The 21207-nt window shown below is 54.2% G+C and overlaps 5 protein-coding genes across 6 annotated transcripts; 4 read left to right on the top strand and 1 right to left on the bottom strand.

The window, feature by feature from the left end:
* The first annotated feature begins 1109 nt into the window (after positions 1-1109).
* Positions 1110-1943, top strand: BDZ83DRAFT_88013 (uncharacterized protein). The gene is made up of 2 exons (XM_060515975.1): positions 1110-1856; positions 1924-1943. The coding sequence occupies exon 1, from the start codon at positions 1288-1290 to the stop codon at positions 1810-1812; it is 525 nt and encodes a 174-aa protein (XP_060368996.1). The 5' UTR covers positions 1110-1287; the 3' UTR covers positions 1813-1856; positions 1924-1943.
* Positions 1944-6591: 4648 nt separating this feature from the next.
* BDZ83DRAFT_648276 (uncharacterized protein) lies at positions 6592-8309 on the top strand (the record flags this gene model as incomplete). The annotated part of the gene is given in 7 exon segments (XM_060510166.1): positions 6592-6637; positions 6649-6885; positions 7239-7290; positions 7458-7491; positions 7530-7563; positions 7642-7780; positions 7892-8309. 7 exon segments carry the CDS (start codon positions 6592-6594, stop codon positions 8307-8309), a joined length of 960 nt encoding a protein of 319 aa, XP_060368995.1.
* A 4168-nt stretch (positions 8310-12477) lies between these two features.
* Positions 12478-14126, top strand: BDZ83DRAFT_763898 (tafazzin; the record flags this gene model as incomplete). The annotated part of the gene is made up of 2 exons (XM_060515222.1): positions 12478-12571; positions 12733-14126. The coding sequence occupies 2 exons, from the start codon at positions 12478-12480 to the stop codon at positions 14070-14072; spliced, it is 1434 nt and encodes a 477-aa protein (XP_060368994.1). The 3' UTR covers positions 14073-14126.
* On the bottom strand, positions 14127-19746 carry BDZ83DRAFT_691982. 2 transcript variants are annotated; one of them, XM_060511321.1, is made up of 8 exons: positions 19415-19746; positions 18465-19372; positions 18185-18401; positions 17379-18124; positions 17153-17326; positions 16937-17102; positions 16525-16875; positions 16145-16460 (listed from the first exon to the last, which is right to left on the bottom strand). In XM_060511321.1, the coding sequence occupies exons 1-8, from the start codon at positions 19698-19700 to the stop codon at positions 16333-16335; spliced, it is 2976 nt and encodes a 991-aa protein (XP_060368992.1). In that variant the 5' UTR covers positions 19701-19746; the 3' UTR covers positions 16145-16332. The 2 variants fall into 2 exon arrangements, with proteins under 2 accessions (XP_060368993.1, XP_060368992.1); XM_060511322.1 differs by lacking the exons at positions 16937-17102; positions 17153-17326; positions 17379-18124; ... (1 more) ...; positions 18465-19372; positions 19415-19746 and adding exons at positions 14127-14418; positions 14582-15628; positions 15731-15896; positions 15968-16032; positions 16092-16142 and having other exon boundaries at positions 16201-16460; positions 16525-16770.
* Positions 19747-20628: 882 nt separating this feature from the next.
* On the top strand, positions 20629-21121 carry BDZ83DRAFT_87639 (uncharacterized protein). The gene has a single exon (XM_060515973.1). The coding sequence runs from the start codon at positions 20685-20687 to the stop codon at positions 21009-21011; it is 327 nt and encodes a 108-aa protein (XP_060368991.1). The 5' UTR covers positions 20629-20684; the 3' UTR covers positions 21012-21121.
* The last annotated feature ends 86 nt before the right edge of the window (positions 21122-21207 follow it).

The following is a 21207-nucleotide window of genomic DNA, read 5'->3' as shown; positions in this document are numbered from 1 at the left end:
AATTCTGACCAGGGCTCCGAGTGAATGGATACCCTGAAGAAAGCCATAACCGACCAGGCCTGCACACCGCAGCACCACAGTCCTGCAGTCCCGAGAAAGAAGCAGAAGCCATGTCCAGACAAAGACCGAGCAGGATTCGAGATCAAAATCAAAGAGAAGTTTACATACCGCATGTCATTGCTCGAAGCTGCTTGCATGTCAAGGTAATCATAGCCCGTCGACGGTTCGAACTCCTGTTTGGATGGCAGTACTTGTTAGATCATAGCCTTTTCTTCTTTCTTGGAAGAATGAAGATGATGGGAATAAGAATGAGATCTCGCAAAGTGATCTGGATGCTGTGCCGTTGCTGGAGTAGTAGCCGGGGGGAAAGCTGTGTGGGTGTTGCGGGGGCGAGACGCCTCAGGCGTGATCCGCCACAGACAAGCAGACAGAGGGGACAAGCGAGTGACCTGCGGCGCAACCATGGGCGATAGTTAGCTGGGCGTGCCAAAGAAAGACATCTTCCCACAAGGAGGTAACATGCGATAAACTAGCTTGAGAATGAGGTAGAAGAGGGAGGGGGTGGGTGCTGGTATTGGGGTTGACCGGTCTGGGCCTGGTCAGTCTCGTTGAGCCCGACCGATGAGGAGACACGGTGGATGCAGCGGCGGCAGAAGAGCAACAGCAGCGGGAGCAGTAGCGGAAGGGGAAGAGGGAGACAGCAGCAGGGGAAGGGAGGGAGACAGAGAGAGAGAGAGAGAGAGAGGTAGACTGAGTGAAAGAAAGAGAGGCTAAGAGACACAGAGACAGACAGAGACAGAGGGAAAGAGAGTGAGAGGGAAGGTGTGTGTGCGTGTACGTGTGCGTCTGGTGTGTGTGGGCGAGTGAGAGTGAGAGTGAGAGTGAGAGAGCGTAAGAGAGAAAGAGAGAGGCGAAGAGGAGAGGCAACATGGGAAAGACACGGTACAATCCAATACCATCAGGCACCACAGTGTACTTGCTTGCATGACTTGCAGATGAGCGAGCCTGCTGACAGGCCAGAGTGATACGTCTTGCAGAGCAGACACACACTCATACACACACTTATCTGCATGCTCACATCTCCCTCTCAAGCTCACACGCCCGGCTGGCACACCTCGCATCAACCCAGGAGTGAGTAAGTGAGTGAATGAATGCGAGGCGCCGCGATGCCCCCTCCCCAGCAGCCCGCCATTTGAGTGTCGGGGGACAAGGCATTGATGGCGGCGGTGGTGGTGGTAGTACCAATCGTCTCCGAGTCTTGTGTTCCTCGTCCCATCAGATGGGCCTATGGAAGTTCAAGGCCCCAAAAGAGAGCGAGAGAGTGTGAGGAAGAGCAAGGAAACGAATGAAGCACACAAGCATGCGACTGGAACAATTGCACGCATCTCGGTTGTCCTTGAATGGGCGCCCAAGTGTGCTCTGTTCTGCTGCATTGCTCTGCTCTCTGCTCTCTTCTCTCCACCTTGTTCTTTTTTCCTTGCTTTTTTTTTTCTTCTTCCTCTTGCTCTGTCTGGTTCGAATGCAATTCCAAGGGGAGGCAGGCGATTTGAGATGGCGAGAGGGAAGAAAAATGAGAAACAAGACGAACTCAAAGTGCCGTCGACGAATGTGTGCAAGGCAGGAGAGACATTGGAAAAAGCAATGAAGGCCAAATCGCGTACGCACCTTTTCGCGAAGCCTCACTCGGCCCGCTTCCTTGCCTGTCCGTACTTCGGGACAGGATCAGGCCGTCGGGACGTGGCTAGGAACGTGGACCTGGGCGTGGACCAGCCCTCGACTCGCCCGCCCTTCCTTGCCTGCGCCACCCGTTGAAGGCGTTGTTGGTTTCTGCGCGTCTGTCTCGCCCGTCTTGTCCTGTGCGTAAAATGTCTTGTCTTGCAATGTCTCGTCTTGCCGATAATGCTAATTTGTGCCGGATCGTAGTCGTAAATGTGCTGCTGATGAGCTAGGTAGCTGTGCAGCAGATCCGACCCCATCCGCCGACCGATGGACGGGTTCCTGGCCGGTCTAATCAATCAAAGTTGATGAACATGCCGGTCCATTGTTGTTGTCGTTGTTGTTGTTATGTTGCAGCATCCGCCGCAATTGTTGCTCCAGTCGATTTTGGTTTTTTTTTCGATTTCCGGGTACGAAGTATCCGTAGGGCACAGCGTCCGTTGCGATCCGATGTAAAGGAAATGGGAAGGGAAAGAAGGGAACGGAAGGGAAGAGGGCTCGGGAACGAAGCGTAAGAGTGACATTGCAGGGGGTTATTGTGGTTGTTCGATCAGGTAAGGCAAGCCAACCAGGATAGGAACATTGTATCCATAACGAGTCCCCCTCTTGGATAAGCCTGAGAGGGAAGCAAACGAGCCGCGAAAAAGGGAGGGATTCCGAAGGGAAGGAGGGGGGCAGAAATAGGATGACGGATAATACGGTACCTTTGGTATCTGTTGAGAATTCATACGACGGTCGTCCGTGCCGGCCACGAGGGGTGTCGTGCCGTAGTAGAGGGGCGGTGATCTGGTGCTGATGCTGGCGCTGGTGCTGGTGCTGGCGCTGGAACAGCGCTCTCGTCGCCCCAGTTCCTCGATCCTCTGTTTCGACACCGCAACTGTCAGCACACAATGTTCCCATAACAAACACCCTGGTTCCATTTCCAACCAACCCGACCCAACCATCCCACCAACACAGCCAATAACTCACCCAACCCTCTTCCACTGACTCGCTTCTGTTGTTTTTCCCTCTCAGATAGTCGGCAGGTACTGGCTTGAATTGCCGCGATGCTCGTAGACTCAAGAGAGATGCCTCTTTGCTCGGCTTCAAGAATCGACTCGAAAGAAACTCTTCCCAAGACTCCACGCGGGCTTACGGGGCTTCAATACTCACCGGTTGACTCTCCAAGAGTGCCCCTGTCATGCCAAGGGGTTGCGTGCAGCTCTTTATCCTGCTTGACCTAACCAATTCGATTCTGCCGTCAGCAACGGATCCAACTTGCGTCTCTGTCAGAAACAAACGTGGCCGTTTCTTTTTGACCCATGAACGCATCTCGTACTGCTCCAGCATGATCGATCAATCGTGTCAGAGACACCGCCGTTGATCCACGGGTAGGGCAAGAACAGCATTACGCCGTTAGAGTTGTGCCGTAGCTAGTGACAAATCCTCTTCGCGGATTCCAAGACTGCCTTATGCAGCGCACATCAAGCTGCTGTCTTTCCCGCCTATCTGGTTGCGCATTCCTAGTTGGAAATGGTCTGGCTGGGTCGTCTTCCACCACACTAGGTAATCAACGGAGAACGCGGTCTCACTCACTCGCAGGAAGAAGAGCACGACAGATTGCTACAGGTACCTGACATCAAGTTAGTTCTCATTTATTTTCCAGCAACAGATTGTGCAGCTGCCTCATCAACAATGGCCAGCAAGCAAGCGATTGTCCCCGTCCGCAATCAACGCGAATCGGATTCTGACGCGGGGCAACCGGCAAGATGGGTCCTGACCAACGAACCCCGGTGCAAATCGCCCTGGGTGGCCACCCACAACTTACGAAGAGGGAGCATCCCGCAAAGGAGACCTAGTGATAGTCCATGAGGGGGGTAGCAGGAAGAGTTACGGTTTTCACTTACTATATGGCGATTCTCTCGTGTTCTAACTTTTCGTGTTGATCAGATATCAGACTCTTGTTGGCCAATGTCTTGTCAGTCCGAATATCGGACACGCTTTCGAGGTGTATTGATGTAGGCCGTAATGCAAGGAAGGTGCAGTAACCCGAGCAGTCGATACCGGTAGCTTCTATTCGTTATGAATTGATATCGAAGGAGTCTCTGTTCTGGGATATGTAGTTGTCTAAGTCGAAGAGTCTACGAGAGGCCCCCCAAAAAAAGTGCAGGATCTTGGAAGCAAGGTATCTATATACCCTGCCAGAGAGAGACCCCAGATGTGGCTGGCTCAAGATCGCACAGAGAGACAGAGATGGGTTGGAGGCTCCAACTGCGACTGACTGCTGGACACAGTTACACAAACCAAGAAGCAGCAGACAGATGGATTTCGCAAGCAGAGGTCCGGCCGATGTCCTAGAAGCCCAAGGTGTAATGGATACAATATACAATATCGGAGAGAGGTAGAGCGGGGGCCTTCGCGCGCGAGCAGCAAATGGGTTGTGCAGTCTCTGAGACAACGGCAAAAAGAGACATTCAGTCGTGCGGCACTGCGGAGAGCTCCCAGATCCCCCGGTCGACTTCTCGAAAAGACGTGCTTTGCCTGCCTTTGGTGCTTCCTTTGCTAGAATACGATGACAGGCGTGTGAACCGAATGCGCAGGGTAGGAAAACGTCCCATCGCCAAGCCGTCAAGCAAAGGTACCGGGAGCCGGCTAGGGCCAAAGTCGAGGTATTTTGGTCAGGGGGGTGGGAGTCTGTACAACTCGACTTTGCTGCTGGCCAAGCTTCTCAATGGCCCAGGTCCATGGGGCTATTCAGGCAAGCAAGTCTTTGTGGCCGTGTCTAAGGGTGCAATCAAGATGGAATGATGCTATACCGCTCATCAATTTGCGGGCTGACAAGCGTTCAAGCCTGATGGCTAGAATCTCTTAGCCCGAGCAACGTTTCCATCGCCATAGTCTGTCTGTACATGACACAACAGATGGATTCAGGCTTAGATCAAGGCGCCTTCTTCGAACCAAGGGGCGGAGGATCTACTGACCTGCATCGGCGTGTAGCCGGGTGAGTCGAACTCCCTCGGTGGTGAGCGGAAGACGACGCCTTCCAAGCCTCGCTGAGCTTTCCTTCCATGCAGCAATTCTGCACCTACCCGTTCATCAAGGGCCTGGATGAAACGCCACAAACAACCCCTTCAGATAGGGCAAGGATTTGCCTTTGGCAACGAGGAGGGCTATCAACGGCAGCTTGCAGTTGTCACGAAAGGAGACCTTGGGCTGTAAGCGGACAATCCCGGCCATTGAGATCCAGGTATTGGCATGACGTCCAGATTTAACGGACACCCTGCGTTTAGTGTCGTTGGATTGGTTGAAAAAAGATGATGGTAGCGAATTCGTTCTGCAGCTGCTCTGACCTCGTGTCATCGGAACAATTGTATGCAGCCAGAGAACTTCAAGTCTAGGCTGACGGGGATGGCGGAGGCAGCCTCACGTCTTCTACAGCCACACCAGACACGTTTGGCAAAAAGTCGTGGTTTTGTTGAAGATCCACCACGTAGCTTTCGGCCCTAAATCCGCCCATGCGACCCAGCATCCTTTGGTGGCTTGTCTATGAGCACAACGCTCGAGCTGCCCCAGAATCAGTCCTGATGAACCACGATTAAACTCGACTTGTAGAGACGTGTCTCGGCCGGCAGAGACAGGCTCGCCACATGACACGTGCGATGAGAATAGGGTTTCGCCTCAACCTGGTTGACAGGTTGCCATCGGACGATTTCTCTCCACGGCACTGTGTTCTTAGGTTGTCCGCGCTTACTTCGACTAGTGGCTTGAGTGACCGTACGAATACTGGACGCCTATCCGAGGCTGGCAAGACCAAGCTCATCATCCATGGAGCCGAAGCATGACAATGCAGGATTAGAACAAACTTGAGCCGTGCTTCTTGATGGGGATCCAATGGGATGTCGCAATACCCGAGAATGGTAGAAAAGCAGGCTAATTCCAAACTGACCCAAAGATGGTGCGGACCGGCCAATCTTTTGCCTGAGGTCGTCAATCCTAGGGTCGGGAAGATAGGCTCTGCACCTCGTGTTCACAAGTGCAGGCTCAATATAGGCCAATGCGTTAGCTGATCAAGTCGTTTGTGCAGGTTCCCGTTGACTAGTCCAGAAAGATCTAGACAATTGTACCTGATGCGCGCGCCACCATACATGAGGCATGGAGCCAACTTCATTGTTTCAGAAGTCTGATTTCCGGGCCTTTTGGGCCACCGGACTGGTCGGTTGACTGATGGCCTGATATCCGCGGGGGGGAAGAATCAGTCCAGCAGAGCAGGGTTTGCATGTTGGACACTTTGCTGTACACGGCCAGAGCCACGGCCAGCACTCGTGAGACGAAGCTTGACCAAACGAAAGCCGATGTATCGAGGCTAATTAGCAAGCAGCTAATCGAGGATGGTCCAGTCACGCCGGATCGGGCCGCTCGAATTTGAGTGTGGCCGTTTCTTTGGCTCGTTTCAACGCTGCTGCTGCTACTGCTGTTGCTAATACCGACGGGACGGCAGATGTGTGAGGGGCGCTGACGATTGCTCTGTCGTGTCCAGCAGCATGTCATCGATATGCAAATCATGATGCGCCCCCCGATCTGAATGTAGCTTGACTTTACAGCAGCATATGCCGGATTCTTCGTCGTCGCCTGCGAGATGGAAGTGTAAAAGGCACCATTTCCCCATGTTTCTTCCTTTGCCTGCTTCCAGAGATCAGATCTTGTGTGATGTGACGTATCACGGACACCAGGGTCCTCTCAGTGATGGGTGGACACTGGCCGAGTAGTAGGAGAGTTGACGGCGGGCTTGCTGCAGTAATGAAAGATGTTGTTATTGTTGTTGTTGTTGTTGTTGCTGCTGATGGTCTGGCATGCATGAGGCCATAACAGGGGTTCGACGAGGGTGGTGACACAAGAATGTGCCGGGCAATTTGGAGAATCGCGGGAATAGAAGATGTTGCCAGTAAGGGCTAGGCGGAGTTCAAGACTCTGCTCCAAGAATTGGTTTCTTGACCTCGTTGGTATGCGTCCGTCGATTGATGCTTTGCGCCATTGAGGCACCCAGGCTATGTCGCAACTTTGTCAAGCGTTCGGTTTGGATAGGATCAGACCCCGTATCTAGAGGCCACAACAGCCGCGCAAGTTGGACATTTAGGGATTGGTATGGATGGATAGGGATACAGGGCTGGCGAGCGGTCCATGGCATGGGAGGTAAGTGGAATGAGCTGAGGGCGGCATAATTATTGCATTGTCGTCTATCCATAAGCTCCTTGCTTTCGGCTTGACGAGCAGGCCCAGCTACCTAGGTACCGATACGTATGCACTACGCAGGTGTAGGCATTATGAATGCTCTCCTGGTTCGAGTGGGCGATGTTAACTTGCTCCTAGGGGCCTTGTTGGAGAAGTTGAGCGCCATAGCTCGAGCAATCAATGAAGTGCTATACAGTAGTCAGCAAGGAGCCATACATTTCAAGCCCCTCAAGAAAAGGAGGAAACAAACCTGTAGGTACATGCATGCGGTGTGGTGTGGTGTGGCTGGCGGGCGTGGTCGATGAAGTGAACAGTCGTTGGCCAAGGTGGTCAAAAGAGCCTGCACTGTCTTGGATTGGTGACGAGGTGAGAGATGATGGCGGGGATGAGATGGAGTTGACAGTACTGGTGAGGAAGACACTCGCACGGTACGGTGTAGAAGTGGATCCCTCAGGTGAATGGATCGAGGGCCAAGTGGGTCTTGCTATTGGCTAGCGGGAGAGTGCCTCATTTACACGGCCCAACCTGCATAGCATCGACGGTACCTCACCTTTTACCTTCTCTAAGGTAAGGTGATCTGTACCTACCTTACCTACAGTACCTAGGTATCCGTAGTCGTTATCTTCACACCTGCAATATGTAAGGTAATATGTGGTACGGCACAATGCTGAGGTGGCATTGGGCTTACATTGTCTACGACCTCTATCCGTACCTTAGTCTTTGATCCCCGGTACGCCGAGTCGCCGACCAACATTGACTACCTAAGCCTGGTGGACCTGACGCACGCTGCCTGCCGGAAACGAGCTGCTTCCCCCTGCTCGTACACTGTGCCTTCCTGTGCCTACGGCCCTACGAGGTAAGGGCAGGTACTCACACCCACCCCTGGTACATACATTTTTACTTGGCTCCTCTACTTCCAAGTTCCCACAAACTCCGTGATGTCGTCGTCTTCACCTCAACTTACCAGAAAACTCCACGAGATATCTTCCTTGCCGTGGCTACCGCTGGATCTGTTTCTGGGCCTCATCCGATGCCTTGGCTCTCCGCTGGCTCGCTGCATCTCTCGCTGGCACTACCGCTCCGAGGCTCTTTTACCGACTCTTGAAGAGCACATTTGCTCCTCAGTCATACGGCATCGCGCCGCCATCGGCCATCTTTTCTCCCTTCGTCTCGTATTTCTGGCCTTTTTCTGGCTCTTGCCTTGCTACACCAGTCGCTTCATCTCTCAAGCTTTCTTCTGCACTGATACTTCTCCGGAAACATTGTTTTCGCTGGACAAACACCCACCCCTTGGAGGCCGCAAAAACGCAAACCATGGCAACTATGCCGTTCAGAACCTACAACAGGCTTGGTACCATATCTTTGCCAGATTTCAAACAAGTTGAATCAATGCCACTGGCCTCGCTCCATTTCCCAACACTTTCGTAGCCTGAACCGGCCATCCGCTCTAACAAACAGACGTCACGACTATGTGACTCACCAGCCAGCAGATATCTCAGAATTCGGAGCATGTTTTCCTACTCTCGACTACAGCATCTCCCCATACAGCACATGAATTGGGAGTCAGGGTCATGGCCATGGCCATACAGCATGAGTCTTGACCGGACCGTGTCCCGAACCCGCCTCATGTACTACTTTGTACCTCTAGGGCCTTTCTGGTACCAACGACGGCTTGCCACATGCTCTCTCTTTCGGTGTCATTATTGCCAAGTTATCTTGGGATGAGCCATGCCTCCGGATCACGATCTATCGCTGACTATTCGGGTCAGGCGTCCGGCTGCTGGTATCAACCCTACTTCTTCCCGACCTAACATCCCAGGAATGTCTCGCAGGGCGGCCTAGCAGGACGACAGGAGAGCCAAACGGATCGTCTCTCTTACATGTCCGGTCATCAACCCTTGCAAAGCAATCAAGTATACACGGACCACTTCGACAATGTAACAGCCGCTACGGCGACTGCGAGGGATCGGGTTCTTTTCTTCGGACACTCGGTAACCAAGAAGCAGGTATGCAGAGAGAGCTATCAAAAGGTTGTGGCTCTGCTCCCCGGCCCCGCAGAATTCTCCCACTATATGTGGCGTACGCGCCGCAGACTCGACAGGGACGTGCATTTCCAATGAGGTTTCTATCAGCAAGCTTCCTTGCCTGGACATGTACGAGACCTATGCAGAGGCGCAAGACAAGGGGAACAAAAACCTGAAAGGAGTGACTATGCGACAGCTGCCCACCACTTCTCGTCTCATTCGATGCGGGCATCTAGGTTCTGAACTTGGCTTATAACGAGCCACCCCCGTCCCTCTACGGCTTGCGACAGAAGGACCCGGTATGCTGGTTGCCTCGCGAAATTGTCAAAAAGGCGGTCAAGGAAGAAACTTCCAACTCTTGTTCTACGAGGAACAATCTCGTCAGCAGAAACTCTTGATGCTCACTTCCCGATACTCTTGCTGTACTCGCGGAACTCGTCTCCCGCACAAGGTCAACCCGGCATGCGTAAGCTCTTAGCTGAAAGAGTGAATTGACCGTGGCGCCGCGAGACTACCAGCCTAGGTTTTTTTTGCGCCATTCCAACGACAGGCAATGCTCTGTGGCCTGGAGGCCAGGCATCGTGACTACCGAGCATGCCATGCCCCCTGTCTTTGCAGGACTGTACCCCTCGGTGCAGCAACATTCATTCCAGGTGACACAAGAGGGCTTTAGCCGAAAGGACTTCCACATCATGGAAATATGGGCAGCCGAAAAGCGAAAAGGGACTGGCTGTCTCAGGGAAGACATCCAGAATAACACAATCAGGATCCGATCACTGCCTTCCGGTGTCGATTACCAGGCTCGTTCGGAAGAGCTACAGCGTATCGCTCAAGACGCCAAGATTCGGTTGGTTCGTGCGTGGTGTAGGCAAATTCTTGGGGGCCGATGGCTCACATGTCGCAGATCGGATAGTGGATGCTATGGCCATGGTTATTTCGAGGCTACACGGGGCATATGAGCATTCTTCTTGGAGCCATTGCCTTGGGATCGTCACGACGTTCACGGGGCTGTGACTGCCCATCTACCGAAAGGCCCCTCCCCAATGACCTCCCTAAGGACATGGTTCTCATCATGTTGCCTTTGATATCGAATCTGGCCAATGTTGGAACACAGATTTCCGAATTTGTTCGCTTTCTCCTTCCAGATTGGGACTGTCAATCTCGAATTGTCAAACGTACAAGACTCCGTCAGCAAGGCTTTTTGCCACCCAAGCGCCACCTCATGTTTCGTCTCCATGACCGGGCCCCTGACCATGTTGTGTAAGGCATCTTACTTCCCCGCTGAAGGCCTCCTTCACAACACAATGGGATGATTGGTAAAGGGTCAGGAGCGGTCAACCACCCAGGTTGTCCGTCCCGGTCGCCCTCGGGCATCCCTGAAGGCCTTCCCAGACTATCCGCAAATCTCCATCTGCGGGCTAGCAGCATGCTTCTGACCCGCCCGTCGTCTTGAGCGTACAAGAGTACCAAAACTCAAGATGTTGCGCCATTGGCAAAAGTCAACAACGAACACCGTATGTATCCAGTACGCACGTTGTTCGGCAGGCCAGTTTCAGGCCCGCCTGTCAGGAGCCTGCCATGGGCTTTTGTGGATGCAACGTTGGACGGGCCCTTAATGATAGACCCATGGATCCATGGGTTACCGGGCCTTTTGGACGTCGAGGCAAGCGCTACCACGCTTTTTACGTGGCTTACCTGCCTGGGGTATCAGAACAGCTCTGGCTTCGTACGCCAACATCTGGGTCTAGAGAAGGCCTAGCCCTCGATGAGGTCAAAATGATGCGATATCTTCAACGGGCTACTGACTCGTGATGATGGTAGCCCAATAGGATGACATGAGGAAAGTCAATTGATAGAGCCAGCTGTGCGGCTACCCGATCTTCAGGGCGCGTAGCAAAAAGTCCTCTTTGCCCGGCTACCACCATCATCTTCCCAACATGGATCCATCACTGATTCGAGACAGTCGTTGACAGCAACAGCTGAAAACACAAGACAGACAGCCTATTCTGAGCCTGGGTAGGCCCGAGAAGGTCACACAAACACTATCTGGCTACGAGGACGGATTTGGCGAGTATGATGAGTTGTGATATGGCGGCTTCTTGCATCGAAACCGCCATAATAAGCCAGTCTCAGATAAGAGTGTGGTTTGAGGTTCAATGGATCTAGGTATCGCCATCCATCCGTGGATGCTGGTGGCGTCCATGACATGCATTGCTCATCAGTCACGCCCCGCATTGAAGTGCCTGCTCCATGGACAGATGCTAAGGTGAGGTAAGGTAGGTAATAAGTCTTCCTCTTGGAACTCCTTGCTGAAATTACACGAAAGAGGGGTGGCACAAAGCTGGTGGATGTAGTCTTGAACTCTAAGGTGCTGTTAGGTCTAGCGGCAGTCGAGTTTGCTAGGCAAGGACTTTTACCTCATATTGCCCGCCCTGTGGTGAAAGTGATGGACAGAGACAATTAGAAGTTGATTGGGAGACGAGACCTGAGGGCCCCCAAAAGCCCGTCAGTCGGGCCGTAGAGGTTGTTGTTTTTGAAAGAGGGCCCGAGTCAATTTCATTCCTGTGAGGTAGTACCTGACCTTGGGTATGAGGTGTCTGAAGTGGGTCAAGCCACAAGGTTGTCGATTGTCAATTGTTCAGGACCTGCCGAGCCGTCGACCGGCAGAGCGGGTCCTGCCCGTGTCCGGGCCGGGGCATCTTCTTCGCACATCCGAACGCTCAGACCATGCGTTTGCCCCAAGGAGGAAAGGCTCTGCCCTGCCCTGTCCCTCTGCCCTGCCGCCCGACTCATTTAGTGATTCAGCACTGGGCAAGGGCATTAGGGAGTCTGGAAGTCCGTCTAAAACCGGGACTCGCCTCACTCAGCCTGGACTCTGGACGCCTGGAGTGGAGGGGAAGCAGCGTACGGAGTAACTATTAGCGCTTGTGGGCGGATTCAGTTGGTAACTGGCGGAAGCTGACAAACATCAAAAATGAGGCGCATGAGGGGTGCTGCTTCTCCCATTGGCAGCATGACGTTTGTAACGTTTCCCCCCCTTCCAAGCCACGCTACGGCCCTTATTCGATCCTAAAAGGCTACTAATTATTACTACTGGTACCTAATTAGGGCATCAATCAATCCTTTGGTGAGCAATACCTGCCCCGGGGAAAGCGAGGCAATGACTCTGCTGCTCTCATCTCGCCTTGCAGCTTATTGTGTATGCTGACTGACTGACCAAAAATTGCCTGTGACTCACAGCAGAAAACAAGCCCCGAGCAACTGGCGACTCATCTCGTTGTTACTGACGCTTACCCCAAGGCGAATGCAAAAGGCGGAAACAACATTCCAGAGCACAGGGAGTACATAGCGACAAAGCCGCGCCGGCTAGAAGCTTGTTTGCTCTACCTTGCTCTGCAACAACAACCATCGACGTCAACGACGAGAACCCACCTTGTCTGGCTTCTCCACCCCCGCCTACACCTCCCATCCGGAAGCCTCCTCTCACAGCTTCCCCCTTCCTTACCTTGCATCCATCTCTCACCCGGGCATGACTAAGAAAAGGCATCAAGCGTTATACTCGAAGCCGCAGTCAACTGCCCCGTCTTCATTGGGTGCCTCAGCTTCAGCCTCTTCATCTACCCGTAAGTCCAACTCCAACCCCACGCCCATCGCGCACACCCCCGGGCCGCGGCCCCCTCCTCTCCCCTCCTCTCCTCTCTTCTCTCTATCCCATTCTTGCCTTTCCTCTCACCGAGCTCCTTTACGTGACGTCGCTTCGGCCACTGACAATGATGCAACACAGAGACCCAACGTAGGGGCGTCAACGAACTTTTGGCTGATCTTCGTCGATCATCCTCCCGTGCTACCCCGACAGCATCAGCAGCAGCAGCATCGGCAGCGACCACGCCCACCGTCCCGCCCGCTCTCCGACAGATCCTCCAGATCCCAGAGACGCCTCCGCCGGCACCCAGGCGTGTCCCAAGATTCGACGCCACAGGCAGACGAGTACCACCAGGCCCGCCACCTCCGCGCAGCTGGTTATCACGATCCAGCCATGTCCAGCGCGCACACGCGACCGCCGCCCACCGCGGCGCCCAGGCCATGGAGGGCCTGCCTGGCACATACGAGCCGGACAAGGGCAGCCTGATGGATCTCGTCCTTCGAAGGATGGCCCTGAACTGGGAGCTCCATAAGGATTACGATCAGTACTACTTGCACACGCTGCCCAGCCGCGTCAGGGCCTCGTTGGCAAAGTATGTTGGCGTATGGTACGAGGGCGGCGCATCCGCTGCAGACCTGCACAACATTTTGATTCCTCCTACGACGCACGACGGCCAGCAGCCACTTGACGTCGATAGCCTTGTGTCCCTGAACAAGGACGTCTATTCCCTCGACCTGACTGGCTCGGTGGGCCACTCCATGTCTGTCAGAGAGTTGGCCGACGTGCTGTTCCCGCAGCAGCTGGCGAGCGCCGCCGAGGCCGTGCAGGATTCCTGGGACACAGCAGAGGCACCCTCGCTCCCGCCGAAGCTTCTCCCCAATATCACGCACCTCTGCCTCACAGTCGCCCCTAGCGCACAGCAAGGCGGCGGGTCGCCCGGGGTATCATGGAAGCAGCTCCTCTCGCTCGCGGCGAAGCTGCCCACGCTCACGCACCTGAGCCTAGCGTACTGGCCCGAGCCGTCGCTGACACCCAACGCAAAGTTCTCCAAGATTGTCTCGTCTGACGGCCGCGCCGAGAGTTATTCAGGCACGGGGGCGTACGCGCATACACTGGACGATGACTGGTCCGAGGCCGTCATTCTGCTGAGGAAGCTAAGCAAGTCTCTCTACGGGCTGGAGTATCTCGACCTCACAGGTTGCGGGGCGTGGTTCAAGGCGCTCATGGCCAACGTTGACGGAGACCACATCGACTGGACCGGGCCATGGGGCAAAGTAACAAAGCTGAAGTTGAGGTATGGATATGAAATCAGCGTGGACACGCCGATTGCGGACCACGAGAGGTTCCGTGAGGTGGCTCAAATGGCAAAGGCGATTGAGAAGTACATTGTAGCGCAAAGAGCTGGAAAGGGAAGATTCATCAACGTGGACAGTGATCCGATAGAGGACTCGCAAATGCCGTTGATGCCGTTTATATTTTGAGGACATACGAAATCAAGTTACAAATTATTTCCAGCACATATGCCTGAGTGTTCAATCATTTCTTCCAATTCAGAGTGCAATCAATATCGTGTCCAAAAAAGATATCATTCATCTTTGTTCGCCAGCCTGCCGCCGACTCGCATCCCACAGTTCTCTGAACCTGCCTCGTCCCTGGCTCAATAGGTCCCGGGGATTGCCGACCTCGACGACGCGGCCCTTGTCGAGGACCACGACGCGATCAAAGTCGACGACCGTGTCTAGCCTATGGGCGATGGCGATGATGGTGTGGTCTTTGAATTCGTTGCGGATGAGGTCTTTGACCATTCGCTCCGTGTGAGTGTCGACGCTGTGTTAGATGGATACTGTCAGTTTCCCTCTCAGAGGTAAACAGAATGCGAGTGACAGTGGTAGCAGAGAGGAAGAGAGAAAAAAGGGGGAGAGTGAAAAAGGGGGAGAGGAAAACAGGATCAAGAAAAAGGACAGGGAAGGGAAAGGGAGATTAGCTTTACCTGCTCGTCGCTTCATCCAAAAGGAGAACCCGTCCGACATCTTTTCTGAGAATCGCCCGCGCGAGGAAGAAGAGCTGTCTCTGTCCGTGACTCAGCGCCTCCTCTGCGAACTGGGCTTCTAGTCCGCCGTTTTCGCGGATGGTGTCCCATAGACCGACGCGGGTCAGGGCGGATACGAGGACATTCTCGGCGCCGACGTCAGATGCATCACCATCGGGTACCATGCCCAGGGGATCAAGATTCTGGCGGACCGTGCCTGGCAACACGAATTGGTCCTGTGTGATGGCGACGAGGGCCGATCTCAGGGGTAGGAGAGGGAGGGCGTCGAGGGGAACCCCGTCGATGGAGATTGTGCCGGAGGAGAGGGGGAGGAGGCGCAGGAGGGCGAGGAGGAGGGAGGATTTGCCGCTTCCTGTGCGGCCTACGATGCCGATTTTGGAGCCGGGGGGGATGGAGAGGGATATACCGTCTAGGGCTTTGGTGGTAGTCCCGGGGTGGGCTTCATCTGTGTCAGTTTCTGGGCGAGTCTGTTGGTCGTATGAAGCTACGATGTTGTTTATCTCGATGGCGCCGTGGGAGGGCCAGCCATGGACGATAGCAGCTTCCGACGTCTGCCGCATCTGTCCGCCGGCGGCAGACGGAGACTCCATCGTCACCCTCTTGCGAGCATCCGCCTCAACCTCGTCCGGCGTCTCCTCGGCAAAGTTCTTGATGCGGGCGACCGCGCCGATGGAGGTCTCGAGCGAGGTCCAGAACTGGATGAGCAGCTTGAGCGTTTCCGTAAAGGAGATGAGCTGGACGAGGGAGACGCCCGTGAGGGCGACCGAGACGGTGTCGCGGAGATGGACGGCGAGGCCGACGACGAGGAGGGCGAGCGCCGTGGTGGTGAGGTCGAGGACGAGGGTGAGCCACTGCTGAGTGAGGAGGAGGATGTAAAAGGGGCGTTGGGAGCGGTCTATGAGGGTGTGGGCGTGGGTTGTGGAGGGGTGTGTGAGGGCTTGGGCGCGGATTGTGGGCAGGCCTGAGAGGGTTTCGAGGAAGTGGGTGCTTTGGAGATGGTTTGATTAGATTATTTTTTTCTTTGCATAGACTTGGAAGATGAGTGTCAAGGGGTTTGGGGTTGTACAAGAGAGAGAAAAGGAGACTTACTAGACAGGAGCCTTTTCTTCGAGATCTAGGAGGCGGAGTTGGCGGGAGGTACGGAGGTAGGCGCGTTGGATGTAGTAGAAGATGAGGATTAAGATGGGGAAGCTGATGGCGATGTACCATGAGGCGGAGGCTATGAGGAAGGCTTTGCCGATGCAGGTGAAGAAGCCTGTGTGTGATGCTTGGTTAGATGTTGCTGTCATGGTTTTGAGACCGAAGTGGAGCAGAGGTAAGGCTTACTTGCGAGAGAAATTACCAGAGCCAGGGGAAGACTTCTGTCTATTAGACCTACGTCTTGTGAAAATCTAGGATGTGTTAATGTGACATTGCCATGGGAATGAGGGCAGCATAAGCGCAGGCTTACCGGGTGGTGATGGATCCGGTATCTGTTTTCGCGAATAGAGATAGAGGCGCGCTGGGCAAGACAATGAGATTCACGATCTGTGATTTGAGGGCTTGCAGATGGTACTCACTGCATGACGGCTTTGAGGAGACGCTGGTGTAGACTGATGCCCGACTTGGAGGCAACGGGAACAAGAACGAACCTGAAAATCGAGGTTATCAACTTGGGCTGTTTCTCGATTCCGGGACGGGGAGCCTCTGACTTACCAGATGAGGACGGCAAAGCACAAGACGCCGCTGACCTGGAAAGCGGCATATACCCCCAGGTAGTAGGCATCGTGGCTCACTGGACTTTCTGCCTGTGAGTCCGTCCAGAACTTCAGCCACACGGCTGGTATCGTATGTTAGTCATGCTTCTGTCGAGGAGCTTCTATCAATGTGTTGTTGAGACTTACTCGGAAACGTGGAAAAGAACGCCCACGTCACCTCCAAGACCATCAAGACAGCCACAAGAGAAGCGCCGACGCTACCAAAGTAGTAGCCGTAGACGCTCCAGTCGCCCAGCTGCCGTCTCTTATCATACTGTTCTTTCAATGCCTTGGCGTTCTTCTCCACCAGGGCGTCACTCCCAGTTCTATCTACGAGCTTCTCTGACTCGGGGGTGCTCTCATCTTGGTCCTCGGTATTGGCGGAGATGAGACTTGAGACGTAGCCTCCAGCCTTTCGACAATCGTCAAAGCCTCCTTTCTCTACAACTTTGCCGTTCTGGAGGGCGATGATCATGTCTGACTGGGATAGAAAGCTCACTGCATCTGCTTGTCAGCATTATGTATCATAAAGAGTGATGAGTATTGGAAGAGTTTATACCTGACTGAGTCGCGAGCACAACCGTGGTTCCCCAAGCCCGGAGAATTGCATTCTTGGCACCAAAGACGCGCTGAAACACTGCCCTAGCCGTATGGTTATCAAGCCCGCTGAAAATATCGTCGAAAAGAGCAATTTGAGGACGTGAATAGATGGCCCTGGCAAGTGCCTATAGGTTGTCAGTCGGAGGAAATGAGTTCACTTTAGAGAATCACATACGACACGCTGCTTTTGGCCGCCACTCAGAGCAATCCCCTTGCTTCCGATCAATGTCTCGTCTCCATCTGGGAGCTGAGCGAGGTCCTTTTCAAGATCGCACGCCTGGAGGACTTGGTGATAAAGTTTTTGGTCAAAGTCAGAGAAGCAGATGATGTTCTTTCGGATGGTGTCGTTCTGTACATCCAGTTAGTAATGCTCTTATACCCCAGACCGGAAGTTCACTCACAATAAGCCAGGGGCTCTGCTCACACCAAGAGATGCGATCGCTGGATAGGGCAATCGTTCCGGTGACGTGTGGCAGCTCACCGAGGAGACCTTTCAGAAGTGTACTCTTCCCGGATGCAACAGGCCCAACGAGCATGACGAGTTGGCCCTTCAATATGTCGAAATCCATTAACTCTACGGCGGGAACTGTTTCGGGCTTCCACGCCAACGTCACTTCTTTCACGCGAATAGCGATAGTGCCACTTGCCTTTGCGTCTGTTGAGACCTGCCCTCCGCGGCTCTCCAGATTCTGAAGTTGCACATCTTGAGAGAAAGAGCCCGTGAGTACACAGGAGCTAGCGGGTGAGTTTGGTGGAAGATCTCGATACTCTGCTCGCGGCGGCTCAGACAAGTACTTTTCGATGCGGTTGAAGCACCCCAGGGCCGCGCTCATATCGAGCACGACCTCAAACATCCAAAACAGCGGCTGTGCCAGCAGGATAATCAACGATAACGCGGCGAAGAGCTTCGTAGCGTCGAGGACATCCCCATTCTTGGAGGCAATCGTCGTGTACATGGCAAAGGCAACGACCGGGGCGATCATCAGGGGTACCTGGGCCACGGCGGACGTGACGGCGCCGATCACGCGGAAGGGAGTCGCCGCTCGCATCTCGGCGAGCCGGAGGTCGGCCAGAGTCTGGGAGAGTTTCTGGGTCAGGCCCGACATTTTGATGCTCTTGATGTGGCCTATCATGGCCGAGGTGATGCCTTTGAAGGGGGGTCAGCTTGGCATGCTTTTTTTTTGTCGGGGAGGAGGATGATACAGACCAATGCGCTTCTGAACCTTTTCAACCCAGATGATTTGGTACTTTTGAGCAGAGGGGGCGAGGAATACGGTGGCACCTAGAGCGAACACCGATACAATGATCGGACCAGAGGCCGCATAGCCGAGGTGAGTGCTGAGAATCCATGTGGCGAGGGCGATTTGAATGGTGTTGGCCCAGAACTCGTGAACCTCGCGCCAAGCACGAACGATTGCTTCAACCTGAGTGACGAGAGTCAGTATTGATGTCGAAGAGGGGAGGCGAAAAAAGTTGCCGTGACTTACATCGGTGGACATGAGAGTCACAGCCGCAGAGTCGTCTCCCGGCGCGACACGCAGCTCCGTTGTCTTCGTATAGATGGCAGCGACTAATACGCCTCGAAGCATGGTCAGGCACCGGAAAGCGGCGTGCCAGTAGAAGCTCGACGAGATGGAGATACCCAAGTACACGAGCCCATAGGCACCAACGAGGCCGTAGCCGTAGTTGGTCGACTCGGACGGGTGCTGCAAAAAGTCGAGGAACCGGTTCAAGATCAGGGGCTGGCAAATGGTGAAGCCGAGCAGGAAGAGCCTGGGGAGGACGACTGCTAGCAACTGCCATTTCAGCGTGACAATGCACGTCCTGATGAGACGGTACCTTGACGGCGATCGTGATGCTTCACTAGGCTGGTCGTCGTCGCCCGTCGAGAAGCTCGATGGGGTGGACTTGTTCCAGTGAAGCCAGAACCTCTCATTCAGCGCGGCAGCCGACATGGACGCGTCCAGGACGAATAGGTCCAGCGGCTTCAGGAGACGACGGAATCCCGTCAGCAGCAGCGGCGTAAGCCACCAAAAGAGACCGCGGCTGTAGATGCCGCTGGTCTCCTCGGGGCTGTACGACCGTCCGCCGGCCGACGACGGCACGAGATAGCGCGTCTTCTCCCGGGCTTCGAGGATCACGATGGCCGCCTTGCACGCGAAGGACGCGGCGAAGACGGCGCTGATGGCGACGCTTAGGTGCGACAGCCACATGGTGCGGAGGATGGCTCCGTCCAGCACCAGGGACACGAGGATATATATATTCAGGATGGACGAAGGCTTAAGGCTCTTCGCGTGTTCTATGTACGAGAGTCCGGCAAACATGACGGTGGCAGCGAAGGACGCGCACGAGGCGGCGATGGAGACGGTACGAAGGCGACTGCCGCTGCTGCCCCCTGCCCCTTCCCCGCCCCCGACCACGACGATGTCGCCGCGACGGTGCGTTGACCACAAACCTATGAGAACCAGTTGCAGGATGGCGAGGAGGGCGATGGCGGCCTGTTTTGTTAGACGGAGCGTGGTGCCATTGACAGAGTAGGGGAGTCTGCCGAGGTAGCGGAAGCGTAGGGGCGCGATTAGGATGAGGAGCGAGGCGGGGAGGATGGTGAAGAGGCATTGTTCAAATGTTAGAGTGAAGTCGAAACCGTCGCGACAGTGCTGGACGGTGGGCCCGAAAGCATCGTCGGCGGTGAGGGAACAGCCGTCAGAGGTTGAGTTGGCCATGATGAGTGTTGTTTCAATAATGGTAGAAATGATTACGAAATTCTTTGGAGAAGCAAAGAGGTAAACAGGTAAGGGCATGAGGGGGGTAGCTCGTTTTAAGGGACGGGAGATTAAGCTATACGTTGCGGCACAGTAAGCCGAAGAGTGTTCCCCTGAGACAAGTCTGTTTGAGGAAGGTCGGTAAGCAGAATTATTAGCTCTAAGGAGACTAGTGGTATTCGTATTATTTAGGATTCAGGAGAGTAGATGATAGAACAAACAGGACTCAAGAAATGGTCTGAAAAACGAAGCTATTCGCGACACCGCATACTGCAGCTATCCCAAACTGTGATCTTCTGCTTTGGATAACGGTGCCAAGAATGGACGTAGTTGATTCCTCTTTGCTCCTGGTGGAGTGACGATCTAGCCTGGAACGAATGCTTTCAGAGAGTCCAGGGTCAAATCAGAGTTTAGCGCTGGTCAAGATCCCCGGGGGACTCATGGTCCTCTAGGGCTACGGGTACGGTGACTGCATCGGTAACTCACCGGAAGACAAAGAAACCATCTTGAACCTCCACAGGCGGTAAGCACCCTCAGAAGCAAGACCCTGAAGAGTCTCGACTGGCCATGGAGGCTCCAAAACTTGCTGCCATATCCTTGTTCGTCTCCTGTTTTTGTTGTTCTCATCCAAACAGGTTTCCCGGGTGTCATCCGATGGCCGGCTGGCGACGGGGCCCTGTCACCCTCGTGAAAAGGTACGTACCTACACATCCAATAGCGTGGGTCCAAGCGCGGTCCCCAATTGGGAAAGAAATGCTGTGGCTCAGTAACGTAGCCATAGAAAGACCGATGACGTAAACTTGGATATTGTCCTACACAGTACCTGCACATCCACAATCCGAACAACAACTCACCAACCACACACCCTTCTTCCATGACTAAAAATCTTGGCCACGTCAGGCTCGAACTAGACCTGCTGTGTTGTTCAACGCCTCGCCAGGCAAGATGATGTCTCCCTGCCTGTGGATTCTTGCACTTGTTTGTGGCACCCACGTTGCTCTAAGGCCGCCCAAGTTCCAACTACCGCCCTCCCTTCCAACCCCCGTAGCATCTGCGCCTATTCTAATCATGGCTTTGCCCCCAGTCCAGGCGGGTGACGCCAATGGGGCCGTTGACCTTGTTCCTGTCCATAGAGTCTCCATCACAGCATTCTTTCACGTCCAGTCAGGGTCCCCTCGGTTGCATCATTGCCGGTCCAGGGTCTTAGATGGCTGGTTCGATGTGATTCACTCATTGCTCCTAGGCCACTTGGTCTCCCTCAATAAGGCCTGAACCCCTTTGCTACCTTTAAAGTCTTCCAGTCGCAGGGTCTTTTGATTTTGAACATCACGTCTCCAAGTGACAGGCAGTACCTACCATAAGTCTCTCGACAAATTTCAGGTCCGCGGTCACGAATATCCGCAGTGTACCCAAACAATCTTCCTCCAGACCCGTCTCCATCCGACCATTTTTCACTTGTTCAACTCGA

Source organism: Colletotrichum acutatum, assembly GCF_030867785.1.
Source record: "Colletotrichum acutatum strain CBS 112980 chromosome Unknown BDZ83scaffold_14, whole genome shotgun sequence".
NCBI lineage: Eukaryota > Fungi > Ascomycota > Sordariomycetes > Glomerellales > Glomerellaceae > Colletotrichum > Colletotrichum acutatum.
Note: the sequence above shows the minus strand (reverse complement) of the source record. Positions and strands in the feature narration are given on the sequence as shown.